At 40.1% G+C, this 19010-nt stretch overlaps 1 protein-coding gene across 2 annotated transcripts in view; it reads right to left on the bottom strand.

The window, feature by feature from the left end:
- Positions 1–19010, bottom strand: part of triob (trio Rho guanine nucleotide exchange factor b) — a 97838-nt gene that overhangs the window by 19345 nt on the left and 59483 nt on the right. For both annotated transcript variants that reach the window (XM_052066399.1, XM_052066398.1), the window contains exons 24-37: positions 18105–18227; positions 17614–17808; positions 17044–17159; positions 16883–16949; positions 14386–14495; positions 14124–14193; positions 13550–13639; positions 13335–13427; positions 12662–12773; positions 11132–11322; positions 10934–11035; positions 8484–8623; positions 8207–8306; positions 5708–5960 (exon numbers count right to left, since the gene is read on the bottom strand). In XM_052066399.1, coding sequence (XP_051922359.1) covers positions 5708–5960; positions 8207–8306; positions 8484–8623; positions 10934–11035; positions 11132–11322; positions 12662–12773; positions 13335–13427; positions 13550–13639; positions 14124–14193; positions 14386–14495; positions 16883–16949; positions 17044–17159; positions 17614–17808; positions 18105–18227 — 1762 coding nt within the window. The remainder of the gene's footprint in view (positions 1–5707; positions 5961–8206; positions 8307–8483; positions 8624–10933; positions 11036–11131; positions 11323–12661; positions 12774–13334; positions 13428–13549; positions 13640–14123; positions 14194–14385; positions 14496–16882; positions 16950–17043; positions 17160–17613; positions 17809–18104; positions 18228–19010) is intronic.

Raw genomic sequence — 19010 nt, 5'->3', positions numbered from 1 at the left:
GGACAGAAAACTACACAAACAACCCAATCATTGAAAATAGTTGACACTGATGAGGCTAGAATTTGCTAAAACGAAGAGTGGTGAGCCACAACCCACAATGCTTCTGGGACAAAGTTTTTGTGACGATTGTCACGTGTTTCATTGTTACTGGTAGAACATAATGACCAAGGATAAAATGGATGCAATATCTGCTTCAGATTTCATTTGTCCACCTTTTTTCAGTCATCAGTTCCTTTAGTGTCTACTATTCAATCCCGAGAATATCCGAGCAATGAAATAAACCCAGTCGGATAGGTTTTCTTTGTATTTTTCGTACTTGTGTTATCATGTGAGATGACTCCAACTTTGATCCCACATGGAATTCACTGGATATGAGCTTTCATCACCCCAAAAATCCTGGTAATTTTCAGATGCAACAGCATCTTTTGAAGAAGCGTTAAAAAGCATTCATGAAATAAGCAGGCCTAAAAATCTATAAATGGTCTACCAAAAGGCCCCTGGAAGGATGGGTGGATCAATATCTTACTGATTTCTAAGCTGAAGCCAAACTTAATCAGATACAGTATTTCTCGCTAGGTATCAAAGATCTCAAGAGAAGTTACAAAAGTAAAGTGTTGACGGGGGCTGATGCTGACTCACACACGACGCCTACATCATTGTTTCGATAGTGGACGTCATGTGGCATTTCAACATCTTGAATAATCAGTGGGTAAACTCAGATTGTTGATCTAAAGATATGAATGCTTTGCAGGGGCTCAGCACTAAGGGAGTACTTTTTCATACCTAACCAGGTGCATGTGATATCGGATATAAGTCTCAGAAAAGAGGCTGGGAGTGGAAATACTGCCTTCCTTAATTGGACCAGACTTGAGCACAGCGTTTCATAGATCAGCATGCATTATAAACCTAGGCCTGTAATAAATGCAGCTGTATGCGAAGGTTGCAGCCATTCTGCCTCGAAGCAAACGTCTCTTCTTCTGTTAATATGAAGCACGTGTTCTCAGAACACGTGCATGCGGAAAGTGTCAGCTGTATGAATATCTTCCAATTCAGCAATATTGAAAAAAAAATCCCTGTCTTTAAAAGGATCCTTAATTGGACCGATATGATTTTCGTTATGGTGGTGATGACATTCCACTAATTTTGCTTAAGTGCACCATGTAACTTTTCGTTTTTTCAATTAGTCCGTGTATAATATAGAGTGTAATCCCAAGATTTTTAGGATTCATTGGATGATGAGCACAAGCGGTATAGAAAATGCATGAATGAGGAAATTTTCCATAGTACCTTTTCTACACAGCCGCTTTCAGTTTTAGCCATCATGAGCCCGATCACCTATTGAAGGCTGTATTAGGATGATGAGTCACAAGGCCAGTGTATTTAGCGCTGTTGGCCTCCAAAGACCGTTATCTAACAAATGTCAACTAATTCTTACGTGCACATTTTTACACAAAAAGTGTGAGACTCAAAAAGCAGACTGCTACTTACTTCAAGCAGTATTACTTAAGAAAAAAAGTTAATCTCCAAACCATGTTTGGAACAAGAAGCCCAAATTATAATTTTCTTCCTAAATCAAAACATTTAGGTTTGACTTTAAAAATGAATGAAAAATTATATCAACATTACAGCTTTTAATTACAGGCATTGCATTAACATCTGGATCAGACACACAACTTCAAGATAGGAAAATCAACACAAACATTTTCCAGGTGAGCAAATGTAATGAAACATATGACCTGCACATGTTTCATTGCCCGGTCGTACTATATACTATTATGTTGATTAGATCATTAAAAAAAACAAAACAAAAACAAACCTCCGAATGCCTAAACTCAGTTTCAAATGTGGGTGTCTGTTTATACTTGCGATAAGTGTAACAAACATGAAAACCAGAGAGCTACCAGATATACAGTGTATATAGCATCTGAAAATTAAAACTACAATGTTCATCGTTTGTTTCAAAGTCATCTTTTGACAAAACTAAATATTTTCCGTCTATAACAAATTGGCTCGATTGTTTCAATATTTTGGAGCATTTGCCCTGTTTTATGGGCATCACCAGGGAGGGCAGCAGCATTTTAAATGACTTCTTATCAGCTTAATTATTTCAGGCATATTGGATCGGCTCAGCACACCTGCGACCGCGGTGAGGATATGTTCTCCTGAGAATGGATGGATAGATGGAATTTTAGCGTATTCACAAAAAAATTAATCTGCTGCACATCATTCTGCAGTTCAAATTGCCTTTTGGATTTCCAAAAGTCCTGGATCACAAATGCACTTCACGGATCGTGACATAATTTGGAGTAAGAAGTAAATGTATGACAGTTTGCTCTGTATGTAATAACAGAATGATCCAGTTATGCTGAGATGAGTGTATCAAGGAGAAACATGACGTCAGGAGCCATGACATGTTCCTACCAAGTGGAAAATAATCACCGAGGACACATGCATATACACAGAGAGGTCTCGATCTTTGCCCTTTGCTGTGTGCAGGGTCTTTGAATGTGACAAGATAAGAAAGAGTTGGTCCGTCTGGAAAAAAAAAAATAAAAACACGGGGACAAACAATTACTTGTCTAAATTGTTACCAATGCATAGGACGCTATGTTCCCATCAATATTATTATTATTAATTTTTTTAATTTTAAGGTATGCAAATCATTTTGCAGGAAAATGCAAAAATTATGACTCCATATATTGTGGCATGGATCAAGGAAGCATCCTCTCAAGTGTGATGCAAATTCAGATGGTGCTGATCCTGCATACCCTAGGTTTACAATTTCTTCAATTGTTTTGAACATTTCACACATTGTACATAACCGTTGACAGTGTACAACTTTGTTGTGATCCACCTTGTGCAGTGCTATTCTTATTTATTTCTCCATTCAGGATATTTAAACATCAGTCATCTCAACTTTCAACACTTCAAACTATCACAGACTTCACCCGAACCAACTTCCTAAAGAACGCCATACGAATGCAACCAAGCATCCTATCTCCAATTTTAGTAAAAGCTGATGTCTCCGAGGTCTGGTCATGCCATACTGTACATACAGTGCATACATCATAATTTCTTTCATGCAGGCTGCTGCCGCAGAAAAACATAACCGATTGTATTCATGTTTGTGTCTGACAAAAGCAGAGGGGAGGGAGGGACCGTCGAGGGTAAAGTGGCCACGTCTTTCCAGGAACATGCCTGAGATTCCAGAAGCCTCAACAGTGCAGCATCTTTAGTGTGGTCTATTCATCCCCCGGAGATGTGGTTGAAACACAAACATGAGTCAGTGCAGGGTGGCGACATGTTTTTTTTTAGTACAGGAACATAGAGTGGGGAACTTCCGCTGGGTTAGTCTGGCTCTCTCTCTTGAAATGAGGACAATGCCGAGAACTTCTCGCCACCAAGAGTCCCGTTTAGGAAGGGTGTGGAGTTGGCATGCTAGATAAGGGAGTGGACCCAGCAGTCGCATAACAGCATTTTTAGATGAAAAGCCTCCAAGAAGCATGTGGTTTTCTTCAGCCTTCTGCTGCACATGGATCCCACAATATCAAGCTGACATAGACTACATATTTCTTCATCCTAAAAATGTACACCAAAGCTCTCTTAATGCATCAACTCTTGACAGCTAAGAAACGAGGATGGTTTCTGATGTATGAATTTGCCCTGCATACATATTATCGGCAGTGAATGTTTGCATAAAACTGTTGTACATAATAAGTGAAAGCAGCAGCATGTCCAATGTAGTGGGCAAAGGCTTACCCAGGTCCAGCAACCAGTACTTGCAGTTACGAGAATGTCCTTCCTGTGCTGAATCCATGGGGCAAAAAGGGTACCGAGACATTAAAGACTGAATTCCATGGGCCATGTCAGTCAAATATCAAGCCTCAGGAATTGCTTCTTGAAAACAATCCCTCAAAGCATCTCCGCAACAAACGACTAAAATATCATGTGAAGACGATACAAGCTTTTCTTCCCTGAATAAGCGCAAAGTCCAGAGTGCAAAGGAAAAAAGTCGAATGCAGCATGAGAATTTCTCCTTTCCTCTCTCTCTCCCTCACAAGTGGGTTGCTATAAGGACAGTGGGCAAGCCTCCCCTGTACGTGTTCCGAGGGAATGTCTGGATACATGCTGTGCATTTGCCGAATTACCCTTTGGAGGCGCACCCACTCAGTTTGAGGGGGCGGGTGCAGATTTGACAAGCATGAGGATGCCCAGACGTTATACATCACGTCTTGAAACAAATATAGATCTGGTTATGGAATGCGAGGAAAGTTTGGTCCAAAATGTGCCATATTTGATTCTTTTCTTTGTTGCACCTCAGACCTTGACCATGAAATGACATCTTAAAACACTTCAGACGATGTATTGTGTACGCCACGGATACACAAAGGAGTTGGGTTTTTTTGAGTCACTGCACTCAGAGTAGCCGCTTTGCAAAGTTATTTTGAATAAAATGTATTTCCTTTTGAACTACTCCAAGTTTATTTGGTTTGTATAGAACACATTCCAGGAATTGATCCAATTCCTCATTGAATTGAACAGGAAAGTAAAAGTTGAAAAAGCAGTTGCACAAACCACTGAGTGTATTCTGTCATTTAATAATCTGAGATTCAATTATGAGCGAAGACAAGCAGTTTCCATCTTCAAAGCATATGATGCACAAGAACTATGTTTGTTTTTAAGTCCTCTGGTGAATTCGGACGTCAATCACTGTCTCTAATCTCTAATCTTCTACTAACGCCTTGAAACTCATCACACTCATTTAATTTGGTACAAACTGGCTTCCTCGGTGGTCAGCAAACACAAAGGAATGAAAAAGACTGCTTGTCATTCTCGTCAAACTCAGCCGCCATGCCTGAACATTCCCTGCAGTGAGAACCACTTTTCAGCAGTCCTTCTGATAACATCAAACATCCAAACGGCATATCCAAAGAAAGGGAGGCGAAAAACAAAAACGTTTGCTAGTTAAAAACAACAACAAGAAAGATGAGAACTGCTATGAAATAAGCAGTCTCACCTTCCTGGGCTGCATAAGGAAAGCGCTTCGCCAAAACCCAAGCTGTGACTTCCAAAATCATCTCACAGATAAACAGACTCTCCTCACATGAAAGCGCAAACAAAATATTTGTAAACCAAATTGCCATAGAAACAAGCTCCCTTGCACCCACTCACACTTTAAGATTAGAGAGACACTTTCATGGTAAGAATGGCGCATATTTATGCTTTCCGTTGTATGGGCAGAGCTGGACACATTGCAGCAATGGTATCAAAAGTAGGGGCCCTGGGCTGAAAACTGGCCCTTCAGTCTGTCTAAATATGAGTGCGGATGCAATTTACTGATCAAAGTGGATCACATTCATCCCTATTCTTACTCACAGTACTGTTGAAATTGCAGTTGTAATTTCAGATTACTCATATGACTTGCAGAAAATAATCAACAAATGTCATTACTTTCGCAATGCACTGTAATTATTTGCTCATTTTCCATGCACTATGCTGACATTACTTTGCGTGCTGGTTTGATAAATGACATTGTGTGTGCTAAATGAATCTATATGCACTCTTCCCACAACACCCAAAATTAACTGCATGGCGATTTAGAGCAATAGCCAAATGCAATCCTGTGTGCGCCTGGCTAGTGGATCAGCCTCTTATACATTACATTCTCCTCTATGAGTTAGAACGAAGTATAAAAGCCTTGTCTTACCTTTGTGGTTGAAGAGCCCTTCCATCTCCATGGATGACCTAGAGTGCGCGATGCACAGCATAGAGCAGGGAACGATGCCCTCCTGGGCTGGAGAGCGATCCGTAGTCCGCACCAGGCACCAGTCTGGCTTATCGTGCAGTCGCTCCAAAACCTCGACCGTCTGGCCTCGTCGCACTGTCAGCTCGCCGCCGCTGGCACCGCTGCTGCCCACAAAGTCATGGATGACGACTGTCAGCTCACAGCCACCCGACAGCTGAAAAAGAAATGACATTTTTATTTCTGAAGAGTAATGATGGCAACCTAAGTACATGGTTTGAGTTTCAGTTCAATAAGTTAATTATGGACTCATACATTGTTTGCATTGAGCTTAGCGTTTGTTATTGTGATTAAAGTGGTGTAAAACTACACTGTATTATCAGGACAGTTTTATGATTGCCTGTGTTTTTTGTTTTTGTTTTATATCATTACAGTACTGGTAGTTCTTCCATTAAAACAAAACCAAACAGTTCTTTCTTTTTCTGTTCTACAACAGTGGAGCAAAAATTAGACTGTTAAATGGATATCCATCTCATAGTGCCAATCATTGATTGATTTTGATTGTTGTCTTTGTGGGGATGCCTGTTTTAAATTCGAGCAGGTATGCCTTGCTGTGGTTAGCACATTCATACAATAAAATGGCATCTATAAGAAGACACTCACGTGTGACTCTTAGCTCTACTTAATGCATAAAACACAAAATATGACTAAATGAATGTTTCCATTTTGATTTTCAACATACCCTTTGGTAGTGTGGTAACGCCAGTGAGCTGAGAAGTTGCGAAACTGGATGTGCAATTCTTTCCTCCAATTTTTCCATTGTTTTCCACTCCCTCATTGTGAGAAAAGCCCCAAAAGTTTTCTCATGCAAACGGGCAGCACAACCCCTAAGGGCTGCTCTATTACCACTGAGAGCCTCACACGATAAGTCGACAAGCCCCCCCCCCAAAAAAAAAAACAAACTTGAAGGAAAAGTAGTGCAATGAGTCAACCAATCCTTGATCCACCGTCAATACCGTCCACATTAATAGTCAGTAAAACTCTATTGGAACAGGGATCATTCTTCACCGCAGTGCTATTCAAAAGATAAAATCCATCGATGCCTTCTTGAAAGTCTGACGAATCGCAGTTCAGTAACAAAAATTAAACAGGAACTCAGGGTTTTACTGTAATTTCTATTTTTTTAGAAGCCAAGCGGTAGAATGAAAGCGGCGAGAACTTAAAAGGGTTCTTTTCTGTCTGGCATAGAGGAGAGCATCCTCTGTGAGTGGGAGGCTGAAGCAGCTGACAAGTCAGTCACTGAAGCGGATGCACACAGGAACACGAGCCCGCGCATACAAAAAAACAGTACACAAGCACACCAGTGTCACCGCCTCCTGAATGAGAGGTTTCACACAGAATCCTCACAGAGAGCCAGAGAGATAAAGAAGCATTCAAAGCCAGGAAATTGACCAGAGGAATATCTATTTGGCAAATGGTATTGTGCACATTTCAAAGATGTAGTCATACGAGACCTCCACAGACTGGACACTTAATAATAATATTTTGTGTCTTTGAAACTACTGAAAAATGTAACGAGCCTTCAAAGACCAATCCATTCCATTCCATTTAACTGGCTTGCCTTTCTTGTTAGAGCAGGGCAAAACGAGGACAAAACAAGGCAGGCTTCACTTTACAATCAGTGAAAATTAAAAATATTTTATATTAAATATTTTTGCGATCGTGTGCATGTGCTTGTTAAGTTTGCTCAGACTGAGCGTAGGAAGACGGGCCTTCTGTGGTGCTATTACCCGATATAACTGGTGCCGAGAGTCCAGGCTTCCAGTGAATCTCTCTTACACAAACACACATGCGCCCGCACACATGCATTCACACACACACACACACACACACACACACACACACACACACACACACACACACACACACACACACACACACGCACACACACACACTGGACTAAAGCAGTCAGATGAAGTGTCATACAAAACTTCCAATAGGAAACGCGTTGAAGTGAGACGGTTGCATGTCAACAGGCTGCAGTCGTCACACTCAATTACAAGTGAATGAAGTGGGTGCCGGAAATAAAATGTTGTTCCCTTAGTATGCTTGGTCATATGCCTAAAAATAGTGAAATCTTGGAACACAACCAATTTGGGAACTGTAGCTAACATTTGAACCAAAAACATGGTTCAAAATTTAAACGACAACCTAAAGTTTAACCCCAGAAAAGAATATAATGGACTTTCTTGGTTCACTCTGTTTCTATTATTTTCTAGAGAGAGAAAAAAAGAACTCTCGCACACACATGAAAAAACAAAAACAAATGAGCAAATAAATAAATAAATAAAGCTTGTTGCGGGGGAGGGTCATTTGGGGGCACTAAATTTTGCCACATGGCTTCCATTTGCTCTTCCCTGGCATAGAGTGCGTGTGTGAATGTGTGTGTGTGTGTTCTTCTACCTTATCACTATCCAGTGTGTTCTGGGATGTCCTTGAGGCGATTGAGATGGTGTCAGGTTGACTGCTAGCATCTCCTTGGCTGTCGAGCTCTTCTCCATCTCTGCAGGTGGATAGTTTGAACATAGTGTCACTATAGTGTTCATTTCAGATGGTGTTGCATTGTTTGAGTCAAACGCAGCCCAGCTGGGTTAACTGGACGCCACAAGAGAATAGACTTGGTCTTTTAGTGATTGCTGTCAAAACGAAGACACAAACAAAAGATGCTTTGTGAGCTTACCGTCTGCCTTTATGTTTGGCAGTGGTGGCTTTGGGGATGTGAATGGGCTCCTTCAGAGCACCGCGCAGATGCACCGTTCGCTCCTGAATGACCTCACGAATGTGTTTGATCCAATCCTGCTTGTTTTCAATGCTTGAAGCCTGGAACAAAACATGCATAACATCCATAATTGTAAAAATCAGCCATTTGTAGAAATACAGATGAAAATGAGAAGAAAAATCACAATAAGATGAAACATAAAGTGGATTATAGGGCTTTGAAAAAGAAATTGCTTTTTTTCTCGACCACATGTACTTTGTTGCTGTGATTAATGTGCAATGATGTAATGATGACGGTCTTGTCTGCTTAATACCACACTACAAAAAGACGTGGATTGTCAGCATCTAATTTCTGTCAGTGACGTCATCCTGCTCTTCCTCCTTAATTTTGACAGCAGCACGCATCGAGGCTCCAATGATGACACGTTACATAAGGAGCGGATTTGGATGGTCATCACAATTTACATAATGAGGCACATAGACAGACAGACACCTACCACATATACCCACATTTAAATGAAAACATTCACACTATTAGGGATTTCCAAACTTTCACATACAGAAAAATGGAAGGGAGCGGGGATTGGCTTTGCTTGGTGTTTATGAATTGTGTTAAGACAAGAGTCAAAAAGTAGTCGAAATCTAAACTAGAAATTCTAACTATTACTGTGGTAAAATACTGGTTCTTGGTGCTGGTAAATTGCATATCTTGATTCACATTTATTTATAATCTTAAATAAAACGTAGGGTGACTTTTTTTATTGAACTTTTTTTACACACATGATGTCTTTTAACATTAACATTACGTTGCTTAAAACTTAAAGTTCAAGATTGAATAGAATCCCCCTAAACCTTAAGAGAAAGATCAATATACAAACACTTAAGCAAAACAAATTTCCTCACTCTCATTCTCCAAATGGCAATTCTGGCAAACGTAAACCCGTTTGCCAGGGGTACATTTTACTTTGGCCTATTCTTTACAAATGTCATGTGACAACTAACTCCAAAATGTTGGCTAAAACTACCATGATTGCTCATGCTCGCTGCAGTTTAAAATTAATTTAAAACAGAACAATGACTAAGGTATGACAAGATGCCAGAATCTCTGCTCTCATAAGGCCACACGTATCATTGCTAGGATTTTTATCTGGAAGATACTTAATTTCACAATATATAAAGTTAACATTTTCTACTTTGGGCTGTGTAACATGCGTGCGTAGGGCTCATCTCAGATGACAATGCTCTATTCTCTTCTCAGACGGGACATGCCCCCTGGCCCTGTAAGCGGAGAAAACTAGTAGCTATTCTACTTTTTAGTTGTGCCCTTTGATGGCAAAGAAAGTTGCAAAGTGACAATTTACCGATGTGACGACAAGCCCCGGTCTCCCCTAAGCAATACATTTGTGATTGTGAAAGATGTGCGCAGTGACTACTCTGGCTGAGGTGGTAGGGACGTTGTCTTGCTCAAGGGCACTTCGGCAGTAGCCAGCAAGCAGGATAGCATCCTTCCAACCACTTGCTGCCTTTTCCTCCTCTATTTCTTTTTTTTGTCTGAGGTGGAGATGTCCTCGCTGTCCTCTACCTCCATAAAGTGCAAGTATGTGGTAAGTTTTAATAGATGTGTACATGGATTTGTCAATCAAACACATTTGTTTCGATGCTTATTTTTACAGTATTTGAAATAAAAACGTGAAGGAAAATTGTAAATAGTACTGCGATTTATCCATTTGTGTTCATATTGTATTTAATTGAAAGATGTTTGTTGTTTTTTTTTTCTCTTTCTCCTTTCTTCTTTCTACATACATTCTGGCTGCTGGAGGCTGTAAATTTCCCCATTGTGGGACGAATAAAGGATATCTTATCTTATCTTATCTTATAAGTCAGTATACCATATTTTCTTATCTTATCTTATCTTATAAGTCAGTATCTTGTTTATACATGAATCAGAATTAAGTAGATACATTTGATATACTTGTAAAATATAGTATTTCAACAGTTTGTTCTTGTTTTGGATTTTGATCGACTCATCAATTGTATTCAAGAAATGGTAATTATAAAGAATATGAGAAAATTGAAATAAAGAGGAGGAAGAATAATTATATATATACAAACCGAAAGGTGTATAAATAGAAAAGTATAGTGCACATAAGGGTAAAAGTATTTGATGACATGTAGATTTTTCTTCTTCTTTGTTTTGAAAAATGATCACTTCAAATTGCTACATAATAAGGGGTAGGACTAGATAAGTTATTTACTTCTTCCTACTCCTTTGAGCATACAACTGTGATGATGTGTGTTTTCTTTCTTTTACTTACTTTTTAATTTTCCTTTCAAAATTTTTGTTTGCCTTTTGTCAATCTGTTATTGAGTGTACTATATATGCTCAATAAACAAACAAACAAGATACTGCACCTTGAGCACAATTTTGTTGTCCGAGGTCGGAGTCCTGCCCACCCAGAGGGCAAACTTACAAGGATCCCCCTCCACGTGCTCGGTCACCCCCAGCTCTGACGTCTGTGTACGTAAAGATCACAAAAATGCATATAAAAGTTTGCAATCACACAACATATGGAAAGAACGAAGCCAAGCATGAGTGTGTCAATTACTCACAAAGAGCTTGCTTTTGTAAAGGTATTTGCTGCGTCCGTTCGAGTCTTTCACTTCCTTACTGAAAACCAGTGACATCTCAAAGAGGAAAAGGTGGCGGTCACGGCCCTTCCGGATCAAAGTTTTGGGATCCCAAACCTGGAAGGACTCTTGAAGAATTAGTTCTCCTTGGGAGTCAATATTCCCATCGAACCCTGAGGCGACAAGACAAAAGGCAGAGTTTGAGTCTGTATCTGTTCAAATGCAGTGTGTGGTGGCAACTTGAATCCTGAGTGATAGTTGAACAATTTCTGCTGAGTGGCAATAATGACATTTCTATGACAAAATCAGCAATTAGTGGAAACAATACAAAAAGACAGACTCTTTAGGCCTCTTCACACTGTACTCTACAGAGGTTAGTGTACAGTACCGTATTTTCCGGAGTATAAATCAGTTTTTTTCATAGTTTGGCCGGGGGTGCGACTTACAGTCTGGAGCGACTTATGTGTGAAACAGTTAACACATTTTGCAGATCACATGTTATTTACACATTAAACCGCAAGAGGGTGTTCTCGGCCTCCGTTGATACTTTTCACGTTGGCGGTACCTGAGAAAAACAACTGACGATGACTCTGACATAAGCCTGACATAAATCTCCATAGTTGGCGGAGTTGTTTAAAAGTGACACAGAGTATGAAGATTTCATGATTTGGAGTGACGCTGATGGTTTGGTAAATTTGCTAGCATGTTTATTGTGCTATAGTTGTCTAAATAACTCTTAATATGTTACGTGACCATACCAGGCACATTCACAGTTCGTTGTCTAAACGTCATGTAACGTTAGCATATCGTACACTTATTCAGCCTGTTGTTCTTGTATTTATACTCCAGTGCATTTTTGCATATATATGTTTTTTCCATCTTAATTCTGCATTTTTTGGCTGGTGCGATTTATAATCCGGAGGGACGTATAATCCGAAAAATATGGTAAATCAAGCCATTCATTGTGAGGGTGCTGCTGTGAAATAGCATGCTGTGCTGCCTGGCAACATGCGAGGTGATAAAAAAAAAAAAAAGGCCAAATTAACTTTTCAATTTCGATGTCAGTGCGCTGTGCTGTGTCCTGAGATTTAGGGCAAGAGACAAAATGACCGTATTGTGACATTGTCATGTAGGCACAACGATGGACAGAGATCCCCAACTAGCTGACTGTACCAGGATGGTTGAAAGTGGTGGTTAAAAACAAAACAAAAGAAAAACCTTGATTTTTCACAATTTAATTTTAAGATTAGAATAAAATATAGCCAAGCAACACATCCTGAACTTTCCCTCTTCCTCCTTCTTTCTAACATGTAAGCCACGGCAAAGGCACCAGTCTCGCAGTGAACAACACAAAAACCTTGTGCAGTGTGAAAAATGCTTAAAATAGAATATTTAATATTTGTCAGTCTATTTGGAATGATTCGTGAAACTGAAGGAACAAGTGCAGTATAAGAATTGTGCTCTGTGTGTGTTTGTGTGTGTGTGTGTGTGTGTGTGTGTGTTTAAACCCACCATCCAGCATGGAGAGGTGCATGGCATCATTGGCTCTTTTGGGGACACTTAGCATCACCTCAAGACCATCCTTGATCTCTCCTTTTCCTTCCTCACAGCATGTCAACAGCTCCTAAACACACACAAAACAATATGAAAGAACACAGTGGAACCTCCACTGACAAACATTCCTTTTTATGAACCATTTGGGTTACACTGAGCGGACGGATGCTGTGTCTCTTCTCGCGCTACGTAAACCATCATTGGCAACAAGCAGAATGAATTGCTGTTCACTGAAAACTAGTTGTATCATTCCACGGCAAAAAGCAGCAAACAGTTGCACATGTAAGCAGAGGTTCCGCCATTGCACCCTCGATCATCCAATCACAATTGATTAATGCGTTGGTCGAAACAAGGTCCGGAAATCTTTTCATTTTTGTCAGAAAATACTATTTACAGAATGCATGGTCTTTATTCAAATGCATCTCCTCTTCAAATTCAACTTAGTTTTGGGGCTGGAACAGATTCTTCACATTTTCATTCATTTCAATGGGAAATATTACCTTAAATGATAAACTTTTCGAGTTCCAAACAAGATCACATAACCAATTAAGTTCATAATGCAAGGTGTCAGTGTGGCTGTAAATGAGTTTTATCAGTTAGGGAGTTCGAGCAGTGTGTTGCTGTACTGTACCTTAAGAAGCAGTTGGTATTTAGTAATTCTTTGGACTGGTTTGATCAAGTAGGATGAGATAGAGTTGGCAAGACGATGCCTTTGCTGGATTTCCTGTAAAAACAAATAACACCAAATTGTCTAAAATATGCAGACTTTTTGAATTGGATCAATTCACTTCAGAAAAGAGAAACTAATGCACAATTCTGATTTCTATACTAGAAGCAGTTACTTACATCAAAATATGGGCCAGCGTGCTCCAAGATGAGCTGTGTGGAGTCGGGTTTGTTTTTACAGTAGTTCACGTACATCTGAAATTTGTCAGCCTGAGTGGGATCAAAAACATACTTTTACAATTTCTTTTTTAAATTTTGTTTACAAGATAATTGCAGTCGAAACCAGTTGGGCTTGAGAAGTTTTTGATTTAAGGGTAAATAAGAAGGAAGTGCACGTAGCGGTGTAGTTGGCGCACGCCTACCTTGATTAACACTTGCAAAAAAAAAAAAGTTTAAAAAATACTAAATAAATAAATGCGTGTGTTTCTCGCCATATAAATGGCACATTGTGCTGCCCATAAAATGTACCAAGGCGAGTGTTCAAACAATAAGCTCTTTATGTCCCTTCAAAACGAGGATGTAAGACATCTTTTTTTTAAAACATTTTGCCAGCAAAAATCACAATAGCAGAAAACCATTAACGACTGGATTTAGTTTAATACACATAATTAAAGTTATATGTATTATCAAACAGCAGCCTTTGTGTCATTTTGTTTTTTACAGTTTGTTGCTGTTGTGAAAAATCCCAACTTACCCAGGTAACGAAACAATGACCAACATCCTCTGGAAGCTGCTCATATTTCTCCAACTCTTTCAAGAAGATGCTGTGTGGAACCAGACACAAAGGTTCTAGAATGATGTTGGATTTCTTACGAGTCAATCGTTCCTACTTTAGATGATCAAGTAAAGTTGCTCAGAAAGACAATACAATATTACATACAGTATAGTAGTATATCTGACACTCAAATGTATGTGTGTGCAGAACACGAAAAGTCAAATATCACTGCTCAACTGACTTGTGATGGAACTCGAAGAGGTCTTGCATGTTCCCAAAGATGATGTGCTCCTTGTTGACGATGCCCGGAGGAATCTCCTCCACACCACTGCTCATTTCCCATAGATAAGTCTGTATGTTAGAATTTATCTTATTAACATTTATCTCACAGCAATAAAAGCAATGCATATTGTAAAAGATCTTAAACATGCAATAGATTACTTGAGCTAAAGAGAAAAATGGTTGTGTATGCGACCAATGACCTACATACATGTACAGGTAGTTATCTATTTGGCCCATTTGACCCCATCACTGGACATAGTCTTTAGTAATGCAAATTAACGGAATTATATTTATTACCTCTGGTAAAAAACATAAACCATAAAACCTATTCACCACTGCTTTGTATGTTACCACCTCTTAAGACAGCGCAGCTGTACTCCACTGCAAACGCTGGCAAAGCAAGCCTTGAATCGCTTGTTTGGGGATTTAGTTCATCTGTCTGCGCCACGTTGGGCGTTCTGGGGTACCCACGGTGTTTCCTTTGACATGCGCGTAGCACAACTGGCAGTTGTGCTACGCGCACTTTACCCTTGCTGGAACCACGCCTATCTATATCTGTAGAGGTCTACTTACAGATCCTTCTTCATTGTTTCCAACCATGTCGAATAATATCAACGCGCCTCTCGTAAACGTTATTTAAAGGGATTGAAAGGAGCCTTTACGATTGGTAAAGAAACAAGTTGGTTGTGTTCACACCCACAATGGTGCAAAACTCTGCAAAAATACTAAAACTTAGTCTAGTCCACCTCTGCGCAGATTTACTCCGCCCCTCACGCCAGACTTGCAATCGGCACAACCGTATAGCCTGTTGTGTTTATAATGTGAGCATAAGTTGAGGCCAAGACGAATTTGCCTTCATGCAATTAATGCAAAAATGATCAATGAGTGTGTCTGTCCCATGTATTTCAGATTCAACTCTTTTTGTCCTCAGCCGTTTTTTTTCCAGGTCACCGCCTACAGTCATGAAATTATAATTAGCTTTCAATCCACATAGTACAGTGTGTGGAAGAATAAATACTGTAATGTTAAATAGCTTGATGATTGACAGACGAAATAGTTTTAGATCTCACCCCTTTCCCCTCACTTCAGGTGTTCCTCAGGGCTCTGTCCTTGGCCCATTGCTATTTCTAATCTATCTTCTTCCCGTGGGTAATATCTTCAGTAAACATCACATTCATTTTCATTGCTACGCGGATGACACCCAGCTCTACATCTCTACCAAACCTAATACCATACTTCCACCATCCTCCCTAACCAACTGCCTGCAGGAATTAAAATCTTGGTTCACCTCAAATTTCCTCAAACTGAATAGCAATAAAACTGAATTCCTCCTTATTGGCACTAAATCCAATCTAAACAAAATAAACAATTTCTCCATTACCTTCGAAAGCTCTTCCATCTCCCCCTCCCCTCAGGTCAAGAGTCTGGGTGTCATCCTTGATAGCACCCTCTCCTTCACCTCACATATCAACCACATCACTCGTTCTGCATATTATCATCTTCGAAACATCCACCGGCTCCGCTCTTCTCTCACTCCTCAGTCCACTGCTATACTTGTACACACCCTCGTCACCTCGCGACTCGATTACTGTAATTCCCTTCTGTTTGGTCTCCCTCAAAAAACCCTCCATAAGCTTCAGCTGGTCCAAAATTCAGCCGCCCGCATTATCACACTCACGCCATACATAAACCATATTACACCTGTCCTCCAACATCTCCACTGGCTTCCCATTTTACACCGCATTCAATATAAAATCCTGCTACTCACATTCAAATCCATTCATGACCTAGCCCCTCCATACCTATCTGACCTCATCCATATTCCTACGCCTGTCCGCTCTCTTCGTTCCTCCTCCTCTGTCCTCCTCTCTGTCCCCCCTGCTCGCCTCGTCACCATGGGAAATAGAGCCTTCAGTCGCTCTGCTCCCCAGCTATGGAACTCACTCCCCGCTGACCTTCGTAATACAGCCTCATTAACACATTTCAAATCCCGCCTCAAAACACATCTGTTTCGACAAGCCTATTCACTCAGACCATAAAGCCATTGTTTTATTTATTTATTTTGTTGTATTTTTTCTTATCTTATTTGATGTAGTTTTTTAACATTGTACTCGTGATTTTAACTGCTTGTTGTAAGGTGTCCTTGAGTTTCTAGAAAGGCGCCCACAAATAAAATGTATTATTATTATTATTATTATAGTCTGATCATGTCAACGTTTGTAAACCCACCATCAAAACCTGCACGCAATTGGACCAGAATGAACACAACAAGTGAGATGTCACCAGCATTCTCGACGACCAATTAGGGTGATTCAGGGTCCCCATGACAATGAGAGATGCTGTTGTCAAATCACATAGTTGGTACTGTACATGGAAATGTTAAATTCTGAATTAAATAAATCACCTACTATGTCGTTTGCATCGAATTGAAGTTGCCTAATTAGTTTGTGACTTACATCCATGCACTCACGCAGGTCTCTGACATAGGCTTTCTCTGTTTGGATCAGCTCAGCCATTATAAACCTAAAAACACAAACACAATGGAATTTATTTGAAAATGTTCAAGTAGTTTTGTTCATCATCAGGAAATGATATGCCATGGGTATGTGTCACTCACTCTTTCCTCCTTGCGGACTTCCTCTTTTCCTCATTGAGTTCATGAGCAGCATCTCTCAACTTGACCTCTAAACCCGGAGCGCTAGCTGGGATGATGTCCAGTTGTAGCTCTTTACTCTGAAAACAAATAGACTGTCGGTATTATTTCTGCACAATGGCCATGGTAGCGTTTCACCACTCCCCCCCCCCCCCCCCCCCCCCCCCCCGTCAATATTTGCAGTGCATTTGCCTTCTTTTCACACCAGCTTATTAAAATATACTGGAACAATACATATAGTTGGAATTGAAGTCAATAAGGTTAATTAAGGCTACATTTTGTAAATCGGCGATGACCACAAAATGTGTGAATATTATGAAAAACAAACACAATAAAATGATCTCTCTAAGGAAGGCTAAAGGCCTCAATCCTACTTTTTTTTACCAGACATCCAACATCTCTTGTGGCCACATAAAAAAAAAAAAAACCAAACACCCTCCCCAAAACACAAAAAACAAAACAAAACTCATCAAAACAAGGCCTTTATGTATGAGATTTTTTTTTCTGTTGATATCATTATTGGTGAACACTCACTGCCTTGTTGGAGTCGGAAGAAATGCCGAGCGCCGATTCCAGGCAAGTCCTGTATTTGTCCATACGGAGAGAAAAATCCCTGTAGCGCTTGTCCACAGAGGACACCCATTTCTTTATCTCCAGGGCATGGGCGTGGCCCTTGTCACAAAAACCATCGGCCAGCTGGATCAACAGCTTTACACGCTCTTTGGTTTGCTGTCAATAGCAGCACATTGAGGGAGGGAAAGGTAGATAACACACAGGGGCGAGAAAAGGGGAGAGTTGGGAATCAGTGATTGGCACATAAGCTTATTCACAACATAAAACCGGTGATACCTAAAATGGAAACATGTGACATAGAGAACGGGCCTCCCATTTGAATGCAGGGCAGTTCTGACATGCATCTTAACTAAATAAACAGAACATATTCAAAGAAAAAAACGAATTACAAGAGTCACTCGCTCCTGACCTTTGAAAAAAAGTGGTTCAAAAGCAAAGACACAAATTTACACCTTTGCTGTGATCTGGAAGTCTTCATGCTCTTTCAAAAGCTCCTGCGTGTGGTGAATGCTGGAGCCAGTGGATGTGTGCGTGGATAGGTAAAACTCGCCAGTGTCGTGGATCCACTCCAAGGCCTGTGGAAACACAGGACCCCCGTTTAGTACTGTTACACGAAAGGAATTCCCGTTACATCAATTTGACACACCTTTTCATTTTCTCAATCCACATTTTCTTCAGCATATGAAACAGACATTGGTAACCTTTTGTCAGACTTATTTTTATTGTGGACTGCTCAACAAGTCAGTATTACTGGATATGTAATTGCAGCGGCACCAACTGTTCCCTCTGACCATGTTGTGGTATGCCTGTAGTGTTCACCAAAAACCACAAGAGGGAACCTTTCTCTTCCACACAAATTCATTTTAATGTAACAACATGGAAAGCCTGCCAATGTCAGGCAACCAGGTCAAGGTGTAGCCGGCCTACGGGCCAACGTTAGCTGTGAGCGGTAAGAAGACATAATAATGCAAACTCTGGCCGTATTTACATGTTCAGTAATGCCTGAGGTGAGCAAAATAAGGGCTTTGTGGGAGACACAGCTCTCTCGCCCTTGTCTGGAATAATCTTAGATTGTGAGGTTTTTGAACCATGTAATCATAGCTTTCTTTAAGACTGTCATTGTTACGAATGTCTGTCGGTTTACACCACTTCCTGGATAAGACACATTTTTACTGAGAAAAACAAAATTTGCACTCAAAACAAATGGAGGACGGACGTCCTCTCCAAATGGTCAACGTATTGATTCATCAGTCTAAAAGGTAGAATCGAAAATATATGAATTAATCTTTTTGCTTTATTTAAAAAAAAAATGTGTGCGTGCGAGTGTGTGTGTGTGGGTGTGTGGGTGTTTTCCTAGT

The sequence above is a fragment of the Hippocampus zosterae genome, chromosome 5, assembly GCF_025434085.1.
Source record: "Hippocampus zosterae strain Florida chromosome 5, ASM2543408v3, whole genome shotgun sequence".
Classification (NCBI taxonomy): domain Eukaryota; kingdom Metazoa; phylum Chordata; class Actinopteri; order Syngnathiformes; family Syngnathidae; genus Hippocampus; species Hippocampus zosterae.
The sequence above is the reverse complement of the archived record's forward strand: the minus strand, read 5'-3'. Positions and strand labels throughout refer to the sequence as shown.